Raw genomic sequence first — 11,221 nt, forward strand, 5'->3', positions numbered from 1 at the left:
CTCTGTGTGTGTGTGTGTGTGTGTGTGTGTGTGTGTGTGTGTGTGTTTTTTGAGTTGGAGTCTTACTCTGTCACCCAGACTGGAGTGCAGTGGCCGCTCCCGGCCGCCACAGCCTCGACCTGCTGAGCTCCAGCGATCCTTCCGCCTCAGCCTTCCAAGTAGCCGGAATTACAGGTATGCTACCATGCCCGGCTGATTTTTTGATTTATTGTAGAGATGAGGTCTCACTGCCCAGGTGGGTCTCGAACCCGTGGACTCAGGCAATCCACTCACCTCAGCCTCCCAAAGGCGCGGGATTACAGGCTGAGCCACCGAGCCCGGCTGCATTTATATCTTAATTTACATCTTATCCTTCAAAATACATTATTATACCTTTGCAAATAACCAATAATATACAGAGATATACTTTTAAAGTCTTCATATGTTAGGATGCTCTATTTGTCTTAACCAATAAGACAAATAATCAATAGTTTGGTGGTTGGGCATGGTGGCTCACACTTGTAATCCCAGCATTTTGAGAGGCCGAGGTGGGAGGATTGCTTGAGCCCAGGAGTTCAAGGCCAGCTTAGGTAACAGAGCAACAAAAAAATTTATTAAATTAGCGAGGCATGAGTGACGCGCCTATAGTCCCAGCTATTCAGGAGACTGAGGTGGGAGGATCGCTTGAGCCCAGTAGTTCAAGGCTGCAGTGAGCTGTAATTGTGCTATTGCAACCCAGCCTGGATGATGGAGAGATCCTCACTAAAAAAAAAAAAAATGGTGGGCATATGGCTCACACCTATAGTCCCAGCACTTTGGGAGGCCAAGGTGAGAGGACTGCCTGAGCCCAAGGGCTCAAGACCAGCCTGGGCAACTTGGTGAGCCCTCGTCTCTACAATAAATCAAGAAAAATTAGCTGGGGTGGTGGAATATGCCTATAGTTCCAGCTACTTGGAAGGCTGAAGCGGAAGGATTGCCTGAGCCCAGCAGGTGGAGGCTGTAGTGGCCGGGAGCATGCTACTGCACTCCAACCTGGGCGACAGAGTGAGACTCCAACTCAAAAAAAAAAAAAAAAAGTTTGGTGACAACTGTCCTTTTCTGACATATGATCAGTTACTAATAACTAGTTATTGAAGTAATACATACGCTTGTTAACCTAGTTCTGGACTGTTTCACATGGTTTCTACTACCTCTTATAAGTCCATAACCCAATCTTTTACTAATTAACCCAATTGCTGGGCCTGGTGGTTCATGTCTGTAATCCCAGCACTTTGGGAGGCAGAGACAAGAGGATTGCCTGAAACCAAGAGCTCAGACCAGCCTGAGCAATATGGCAAGACTTTGCCTCTACAGTAAAAAATCAAAAAATTAGCCGGGCATGGTGGTGCATGCCTGTGGTTCCATCCTACTTGGAAGGATCACCTGAGCCCAACCAGTCAAGGCTGCAGTGGCCGTGAGTATGTCACTGCACTCCAGCCTGGGTGACAGAGTGAGTTTCCAACTCAAAAATAAATAAATAATAAAAATAAACAAAAAAAGAAGACATAACTCCACCAATGTTATAGCTAACAAATCTCTATTGAGCAGCTAAATATCCCCAGAGGGGTGTGTGGAAGGATGGAGCAAGCTACTATCCCATTTCCCGGTTACAAAAGCAAGATTAATATACAGTACATATCAGATATTAAATTGCTAAGAATCTACACTACACTTGATTTTTGCCAAAACGTAGAGAAGGGATAATACCAGTATTAACTTCCCCTCAGCCCTTCCAGTCCTAAGTACCACACCTTCCTCACTCAGCTCCACAAAGGCAGCTTGTAAGTCTGTCCTTACAATCTTCAACATCCTCATCCCAGAGGCTAGTTTAATCCTTCCCTCCGGAGACCATCTCAATGTCACATTCCTCCCAGGAAATTCTATTATCAAATAAGTCTTTTCTCCAACGAGATTACAGTCCCTCTCTAGCCCTAGTTATTTGCGTTATCGTCTCCTCCATTATCCAGGCAGTGCCTCTTGCTGCCAGGTGGGGGCAGCATTGCTCCTTGAAAAAACACTCCAGACCCCAAGCTCATTTGATAATGTAGGACTATCAGTGAATTGGGCTGGAAAAGACCATTCAGAAATTTATAGTTCCCAAATAAAGGAACAAGCTGGAAAAAATATTTTTTCTCATGTGAAAAAGTTATAGAGATAACTAATAAATGTAATTTTGAGTCCTATTTGTGTCCTGCATTCTGTGAGGCAATAAGGATAGAAGAATGATTTGCTCAGATAAAAATCACACTTCAGGCAGTTTACAAAAGGTGGGGAGATAGGAGTCATCCTGGGAGAAGGTGTGATGGTAAAGAAACTGACAAGGGAGCTGGGCGTTGGTCGCTCACGCCTACAATTCCAGCAATTTGGGAGGAAACTAGAGGCCAGGGATTTGAGACCAGCCTGAGCAACACAGTGAGACCCCCAACTCTAAGAATTTTCTTTTTTTTTTTTTTTAAGTTGGAGTCTCACTCTGTCGCCCAGGCTGGAGTGCAGTGGCACGCTCACGGCCACTGCAACCTCAAGTGATCCTTCAGCCTCAGCTTTCCAAATAGCTGGTAACTACAGGCGCTCACCACCACACCCAGCTAATTTTTTGATTTACTGTAGAGATGAGGTCTCGCCAAGTCACCCAGGCTGGTCTCGAACCAGTGGGCTCAGGCAATCCTCTTGCCTAGGCCTCCCAAAGTGCTGGGATTATGAGCAAGAGCCACCGCACCTGGCCTAGGAATTTTTTCTTTTTTTTTTTTGAGTTGGAGTCTCACTGTCCCCCAGACTGGAGTGCAGTGGCCACTCCCGGCCACCGCAGCCTCGACCTGCTGGGCTCCGGCGATCCTTCCACCTCAGCCTTCCAAGTAGCCGGAATTACAGGCACGCGCTACCATGCCCAGCTAATTTTTTGATTTATTGTAGAGATGAGGTCTCTCCAAGTTGCCCAGGTGGGTCTCGAACCCGCAGGCTCAGGTAATCCACTCACCTCAGCCTCCCAAAGGCGCGGGATTACAGGCTGAGCCACCGAGCCCGGCTAGAATTTTTTTCTTAACTAGACATTCCAGCCTTGGCAAGGTAGGGAGATATCTCTACCCCACCTACTCCAGAGGCTAAGGCGGAAGGATCACCTAAGCCCAGGCGGTCAAAGGTGCTGCAATCCAGCCTGGATGACAGAGAGAAACCCCCAACTCAAAAATAAAATAAAATAAATATATATGTATGTATACGAATTTGTTAATAGGAAAATATCAAACGTGCTAATGATCTGCAAGACAATCGACAGAGTTGTAAAGTATCCAAATCAATAGCAAATAAGAAGTCAAACAAAAGTGCATATCCCTAGAAAGTCAGAATATATCCCCATGCAAGGTGGGTCTGCTATACAACATCAAAAGGACACCCAGACTTGCATATTCCCAAATTTTACATAATTTTTCTTAACAGGGTCAAGATAGAGACTGGATTCAAATAACAGCTCTACCAGCTCTACTATGTGATCTTGGCTAAGTAACTTAATCTAATACTCAGTTTTCTAATCTGTAAACTAGGAATGACAATAAGAACTACTATTTTTAAATTTAGGTAGTAGATATAAAGCTCTCAGCACAGCGCCTATCAGGAAAAAGCACTAATGAGTATTAATGATATTCAACATTCTTCAATTGTTTCACTTCATTTTTCTAATTTGTTACTTAACATCCCAGCCTTTTTGTTCCAGTCAAGCAGATATATTCATACACACACACACGTATATACACAATACGTAGATTTTCTTTAACTTGAACACTACATTTTATGTTCATGAACTATCCACTTGCTACTTTGTTAAAAAAAAAAGTTCAAAATGCAACTATTCCAAGGGTAAACTTGCATCATTATTATTATTAGCTGTCGTCTCACTCTGTCGCCCAGGCTGGAGTGCGGTGGCACGCTCACGGCCACCGCAGCCTCGACCTGCTGGGCTCAGGCAATTTCCTCCGTCTCAGCTTTCCAAGTAACTATAACTACAGGCGCGCGCCACCACGCCCGGCTATATTTTTTCTTTTTTAATTGTAGAGATGAGGTCTCGACAAACTGCGCGGGCTGGTCACGAACCTCTGGGATCAGGCAACCCTCTAGCCTCTGCCTCCCAAAGCGCTGGGATTACAGGCAAGAGTCACGGCGCCCGGCTTCCACCCTGTCCTTAAACGCAACACTTAAGCCCTGCCTACTCTCCCGAAATGGCTCCGTGCAAAGGACCTCCACCCATGATCAGCCCGAGGCCCGGTACCTGAGATTCCCCCCGCGCTGAGACCCCGGGTATCAGCCTCGGATTGTGCACTGGGCGGCTGGGGCGGAACCGAGTCGACGCCGACCGAGGCTTCGGGAGGGTCGGGATCCATGGAGGCGGATCTTGCACACGGGTTTAGGGTGTGTGTGGGAAAGAGGGGTTCAGGGCAGGATGTGGAAGAGGCAGCCGCGACCGTGACGGACAGTCAGTGCAAGATCGGCACGAAGTCGGGGCTTCAGCATTCCTGGCACCGTCACCGGGTGAGCGACACCTCTTCTCGCCCCTCTGGAGAGAACCTCCTAACCGCAATGCGGTCAGTGCATCACCGCACTTCCCTAGGGCGCATGCGCGCCTTTTTCGCGCCACAAGTCCGGGAGACGCACCCTCTGTGACCGCCTATCCAGGAACTCTTTACCCACAACTCCCCGGGCTCGCTCACTTGCGGTCTCCACACGCGCGAGCGCCTGCCATAACCCGCCCACAATCCCGTGGGCCTCTGCGGGGTACTATTTAAACGTATCTCGGCACTTTTTCGGTCTCATTTTTCTGCTACTTTTGGTGAGTGTCCTTGTAGGTCATGTGACTATTTTTCTTGTATATGGTTTGTCTTTAAATGATCGCAGGGGCCAGGCTTGGTGGCTCAGCCTGTAATCCCGCGCCTTGGGAGGCTGAGGTGAGTGGATTGCCTGAGCCCGCGGGTTTGAGACCCGCCTGGGCAACTTGGAGAGACCTCATCTCTACAATAAATCAAAAATTAGCCGGGCGTGGTAGCGCGCGCCTGTAGTTCCATTTACTTGGAAGGCTGAGGCGGAAGGATCGCCGGAGCCCAGCAGGTCGAGGCTGCGGTGGCCGGGAGCGGCCACTGCACTCCAGTCTGGGCGACAGAGTGAGACTCCAACGCAAAAAAAAAGAAATGATCGGCCCGCATTAGGCTTTCTGTATTGCACCTCTTTGGTGGTGGGGGGGAGAAGCAGATGAGATTTAGTGCGTACAGCAGCGGGGCCTTGTGGAGGACAAAATGGCGGTGGCCCTCCCTGTGATGAGGACCTTTTCACAGACCTGTACTGAGTTCCGTGAGGATAAATAACTCTGAGGAAACCGCCCTGCCCAGCCTCCGACTCTGCCGTCGCTCTAGAAAACAGCGTTTTCTAAATACCGAGGGCTAACCTTGTGGCTTCTTTGTTGTCTGCAGGGTTCGTGCGGTACGTGTGAATCGAAGAGAGCTCTCGTTGAAGTAAGTGCTTTGGGCCTTTTTTGACTTGCGGTCTTTCCTTGAGTGAATGAAAATACATGGGATGTGCTACGGGGATGATTTTGAGAATTGAACTCTCTCTTTCTGATGTGTTAGTGGAGAAAGCACAAAATTCTGAGTAGCGCGGGCCACAGCTAATGTCTGAAGTCTTTGGGGTTTTAGTTCTGAGACAGTAGTGAGGAGTGCCTTTTTTTTTTTCCCCAGATATTCGCCTCAAAGGAGCTTACTGGTGGGAGAATGAGGCAAGATCTACCTTTTTGCAAAGTCAGTGTCACAGTCATGATCCAGGTGGGCTAACATGGTTTATAATAGGGGAGGGGACACTTGCTGGGTGACCACTCCCATGATGAACATAAAACGACAAGCATATGACTGAACTCAGGTGATGTCATCTCAACACTGAGAAGTGGGCCAGGAGTATTCAAAGAACCGAATCCCTATTCTTAAGTGCTTATAACACCTCCCCTTTCTGTCTCCAGCATGGGGTAACCTGTCCTGAGGAAATCAACTGCCTCCCAGGGTGAAACAGGTAATTATCCCAAAGGGGATTTAGGGCATGTCATCCCTCTGGTACATAACACAATCAGGAGGCAAGCGGTCAGTGGAGGAGTGTTGCTCTTTCCATCTTCCTCTTGAAATAATTTTCTGAAAAGGGAGAGGGCACCTTTTGAAGGTATGCCCTTCCTCACCCACGTCATCAATCACAACACTGTCAGATGATTTGAATTGGTAAGCTGATGATCTGTGAGGTGCAAAAGTCAATAGCATGTTAGAGTTCTGATGGCAGTTGTTGCTGCCAAAGAAATTTTGCTCCCTCCTAATACTTGAAAATTACCATCTGTTCTCTTTTCCCAGGTTGTCCTGATGGATGTCCTCCATCTTACGGTAAGTAGTATCTCTTGAATGCCATGATGAATTACCATATATTTGAGTCCACTTGACAAAGGATCACCTTACTGTCGCGGTATTTGCCACTGAAGCGAGATTAAGCCATAAAGCTTTCTGGTTCTTTAGTGTTTCTTGACCTCCCCTATCATTTCCTTTATGCCCACTGATAAACCCAGAAGTTCAAAGTGGTGAAGACTTGACAATTGCAGCTTGCCAGAGTTCAGTGCCAGTGAGGAACAAACATCCTGTCTTCACGCCTGTTCTGGCCCTAGAACCAGTAATGGTGAACCCACTGGGATAACTAGGAGAGAGGATGGCAAGTTCCATAAGGAACTGAGGTCTGAAACCTATTGGTAGTATGGTGTTAGTTGATTTGAATACTTTGCTAATAAAATTTTTTTATTCAGGAGCAGCTTTGTTCCTGTTTGCCATTGAAAAGGCTTTGGAATTAAGAGGTTAGTTAATTTTTGTTTCGATTTATGCCACCAGGTAAGCAGTTTCTATGATGAATCAAACTAGCTCACTCTGACTGACAGTGAATACACAGGAACACCTGAGAAACCAGAAAGGCTAGGAGTAAGGGGGTACCATGTCTAAGAAACCTTTTAATGCAGTTTTGTTTTTCCCTCAGGTACCATTACCAATAACTTGATTTTTTAAAGGTGAGTAATTTTAGTATGTTCAGAAACTAACAGCAAATTGAGTAGAAACAAATGGCTTTTTAGGCCTATACACATGATGACTTACATTGGAATCTCGTTCGGCTGATGGCTTGCTGTTGAGACTCGGAAGTCTGACTTTCTAGGAAGAGTAGCTTAGGTAGGAACAACTTAATGCCAATTTAAGCATTACTTAACTCCATCTTTGTTTCAGATCCAGCACTTTGTTTGGAGCACAAGAATGATTTGAGGTAAATGCCTTTGCAGCATTCACCATCCATCTACTACTGCTGTATAAAATTTACTGTGATGGCACTTAACATCTGGGTAGCTATGCAAAAGGAATTACTGGTCTGATACAAGTTCTGCTTTTTTGGCCATTCATGAAACACTAGTGGTAAGTTCCTGCTCACCAATGATGAGGTGAATACCGCCCCAGTCTGATCACTGTGACTGAAAGGTACTTCTGAGCTGTGAGCTTGCCTTACAGTAACAGCTTCCAAAATTAGGTTAATTGAGTCAGCTTTATAGCCATCGTGAAGTTATCTGACCTGGCTAGTAACTGCCATAATGCAGATGTACTTTTCCAAGCAACAAAGATGGTTGAGATACTTATCTCCCTTGTTTCATTTGCAGGGAAACAAAATAAGCCTTAATTACAGCTGGAGCTTAATTACAGCTGGAGCTAAAGGTAACTAAACTTGAGTGTGTAAGGCAGGCTAAGTTCAAATTTCCCAATGAAGAAACACTCCCACATCTTACTTCCTGTCCTAGTCCCAGAGCCTGTAAAGGTGAACCCACTGGGGCTGGCTGGGGGAGAAGAGGAAATGTGTTCCAGAAGGAACTGTCTGAGGGACCCTAAGGATGTGTATAAAGAAAGTAAAGAATGATCACTTGTTAAAACATTACTTCTCTTTTCCAGGTCTGAAGAAAGAGCAAGGTGCAAATAAATGTAGGTATCTCAAATATTTATTGGTATGTAGTGCTTGATCATGATCAAAGTGCTCAGAAGCAGGCCTTTAATTAACTGGCTCAGAATACTCCATTGTAAAGTTACAGATGACATAGCAGCAGCATGCACCACCATTCAACACATACAGTGAGAAATTCAGACTTCTCTGTTCCTCTGCAGGAGTCAAGTGTGGAGTCTCAGAAGATTTTCTGTCTTCCAAATAAAAGTTTTTTCTTTAAAAAAAAAAAACATTGCTGGGTGATTCATTTTTCCTGGTGGGTCTAGGTGAGCACATGGAAATGGCCCTGAGAATCTGCTTGTTACAACTAGATTTGGTCCAACATAGTATGGCAGATTTCCTTTTGCAGGCTTTACTAGTCTTAGGAAAGCATCATTTGGAAAGTATATTGGGATGCTTAAGAAACTTTTATATATATATAAATCTTGGAGAAAATGCCTGGGTATGGGTGATCCATTAGCTACACCTTCATAAAGTCTAGCTGCCCTTGCAGGATCAGGCCCAGAAATGAATAAGGGCACCACATCAATTTCCAGTTTGCTGACCTATACTTTGATCCAGCTGAACTGCCAGCCACTGCCGGTTGGGCTCTTTAACCCTCTTCCCTCCACCCTTTTGTAGTTACTCTGAAGAATCATTTGTTGTGACATGCAAAGGGTTCATTTAGGTGCTTAAGTCACTTCTCTGGAAGGTCTATACATCGGTCCATTGTAAATTTATGCTATTGTGCTGAGCTCACTGTCTTCCGTGCTGGGGTGTAGTGTACTGGGCCATCACAGCTCACCACAACCTAAAATTCCTGGGTTAGGCTGAACCTTGCACCTCAAGCTTACCAAGTAACTGCCACCACACCTGGCTAATTTTTTTGAGTAGGAGTCTTGCTTGAGGTTGGAGTGCAGTGGCACACCCACAGCCACCACAGCCTTAACCTGCTGGGTTTAGGCAGTCCTTCCACTTCACCCTTCCAAGAAGTTGGAACTATAGTTGCATACCACCAGGCTTGGCTGGTTTTTATGATTTATTGTAGAGAAAGGATCTTGCCAAATTAACCTGGCTGGTCTCCAGCCACTGGGCTCAGGCAGTCTTCTTGCCTCAGCCTCCCAAAGTGCTGAGCCACCACACCTGGCCCTGGCAAATTTTTTTCAGTTTTTAGACTGGGTACAGTGCCTTATGCCTATAATCCCAGCACTTTGGGAAGCTGAAGTGAGAGGATTCTGAGACCAGTCTGGGCAACTTGGTGAGATCTCATCTCCACAATAAATAAAAGCTAGCTGGGTGTAGTGGTGCAAGCCTGTAGTTCCAGCTGTTTGGAAGGATGAACTGGATCGCCTAAGCCCAGCAGGTCGAGACTGGTGGCTGAGTGTGCTACTACCAAAAAATTGTTTTTAGAAAGTGCCCTATATTGCCCAGGCTGATCTCAAAACAGCTCAAGTATCCCTACCTCACCCTCCCCAAGTACTGAGATTGCACAGATGAACTACCACACCTGGCCAAATCTCTGCTTTGTTTTTTTGGATTAGAAAACTTTTAGAAAGTAAATTAGAGGAGATTCACCTCCCCAAAGTAGGGCAGGGGACCAAAGATTTTCAGGAAACATGGCCTGGCCACAACTCAAAGAGCACATGGACACCACAGCTTAGCAAGGCAATGATTGCAATGGCCTGCTGGGTTTAGGCAGTCCTTCCACTTCACCCTTCCAAGAAGTTGGAACTATAGTTGCATACCACCAGGCTTGGCTGTGGTGAATTTTTGCTGTTGTTTGAGTTAGAGTCTGTCTCACACTGCAGTGCAGCTTTCCAAGTAGCCAGACCTAGAGTCAGGCGCTATCTCGCCCACCTAATTTTTTATTTATTGTAGAGACAAGGTCTTGTCTAGTTGCCCAGGCTGGTCTCGAACCCGTGGGCTCAGGCAGTCCTCTCGCCTTGGCCTCCCAAAGTGCTAGGGTTAAGGCTGAGCCACCGAGCCCAGTCTTTATTTTTATCTATTTATTTATTTTATTTTATTTATTTATTTTTTTTGAGTTGGAGTCTCACTCTGTCACCCAGACTGGAGTGCAGTGGCTGCTCCCGGCCACCGCAGCCTCGACCTGCTGGGTTCCGGCGATCCTTCCACCTCAGCCTTCCAAGTAGCCATAACTACAGGCATGCGCTACCACGCCCGGCTGATTTTTTGATTTATTGTAGAAACAAGATATCGCCTGCCCAGGCGGGTCACGATATTTATATATATATATATATATTTTTTTTTTTTTTTTTTTTTTTAGTTGGAGTCTCATCTCATTCTCACCCAGGCTGGAGTGCAGTGGCACACACAACCACCATAGCCTCGACCTGCTTGACTCAGGCAATCCTTCCTCAGCCTTCCAAGTAGCTGGAACCACAGGCACAAGACACCATGCCCGGCTAATTTTTTGATTTATTGTAGAGATGAGGTCTTAGCAAGTTGTCCAGGCTGGTCTCAAACCTGTGGGCTCAGGCAATCCTTTCACCTAGTCCTCCCAAAGTGCTGGTATTATGGGCTTGAGCCACCACACCTGGCAAAAATGCCTTTCTTATACTATCATTCTAACCACAATAATCCTAAAACTTATATATAAAGATTTAAAGAACAGGGGTGGAAATCCCGTATCCATTATTTTTTTGAGTCTCACTCAGTTGTCCAGACTGGAGTGCAGTGGCCCAGCTCACTGCTACCTTGAACTCCTGGGTTCAAGTAATTCTTCCTCCTCAACCTCCCAAGTAGCTGGAAGTACAGGCACATGTCACCATGCCTTGCTAATATTGACATTTTATAGAGACAAGGTCTGGCCATGTTGTCCGGGCTGGTCTCAACCTCCTAGGCTCAAGTGAACCTCCCACTTTGGGGGATCGCCTGAACCTAACAGGCTGAGGCTGTGGTGGCCGTGAGCATGCCACTGCATTCCAGCCTGGGTGACAGAGTGAGACTCCAATTAAAAAAAAAAAAAAAAAAAAAGCTCTCGGATCTGGAGGCCACTAACCCAAACCTTGTGAATTTATCAAAGTGATCGGACCAAACCTAGGGTGAAGCTGGAGCAGAGGCCAGGCAGGGGCCATTTGAAGTACTTGATAGAGATGAAACTCTACAAACAGCCGGACTTGGGGGCTCAGCCTGTAATCCCGCACCTTTGGGAGGCTGAGGTGAGTGGATTGCCTGA

The 11,221-nt window shown here is 46.2% G+C and overlaps 1 protein-coding gene and 1 long non-coding RNA gene across 5 annotated transcripts in view; one reads left to right on the forward strand and one right to left on the reverse strand.

Moving 5' to 3' along the window:
- SLC3A2 (solute carrier family 3 member 2) overlaps positions 1-4,403 on the reverse strand; it is a 22,329-nt gene extending 17,926 nt beyond the window's left edge. The window contains exon 1 of the mRNA XM_008053590.2: positions 4,277-4,403. Within this exon, the coding sequence (XP_008051781.2) occupies positions 4,277-4,388 (112 nt within the window). The 5' untranslated portion in view covers positions 4,389-4,403. The remainder of the gene's footprint in view (positions 1-4,276) is intronic.
- Positions 4,404-4,461: 58 nt separating this feature from the next.
- On the forward strand, positions 4,462-8,276 carry LOC103255624. 4 transcript variants are annotated; one of them, XR_504029.2, is made up of 11 exons: positions 4,462-4,536; positions 5,469-5,510; positions 5,733-5,816; positions 6,008-6,057; positions 6,384-6,413; positions 6,824-6,871; positions 7,048-7,078; positions 7,290-7,326; positions 7,712-7,766; positions 7,998-8,027; positions 8,208-8,276. It is a non-coding gene; the product is annotated as an uncharacterized LOC103255624 (long non-coding RNA). The 4 variants fall into 4 exon arrangements; XR_504027.1 differs by lacking the exon at positions 4,462-4,536 and adding an exon at positions 4,789-4,834; XR_504028.2 differs by lacking the exon at positions 4,462-4,536 and adding an exon at positions 4,903-4,949.
- Positions 8,277-11,221: the final 2,945 nt, after the last annotated feature.

Source organism: Carlito syrichta, unplaced genomic scaffold (assembly GCF_000164805.1).
Source record: "Carlito syrichta isolate Samal-C Ts95f unplaced genomic scaffold, Tarsius_syrichta-2.0.1 Scaffold288315, whole genome shotgun sequence".
NCBI classification, from domain to species: Eukaryota; Metazoa; Chordata; class Mammalia; order Primates; family Tarsiidae; genus Carlito; species Carlito syrichta.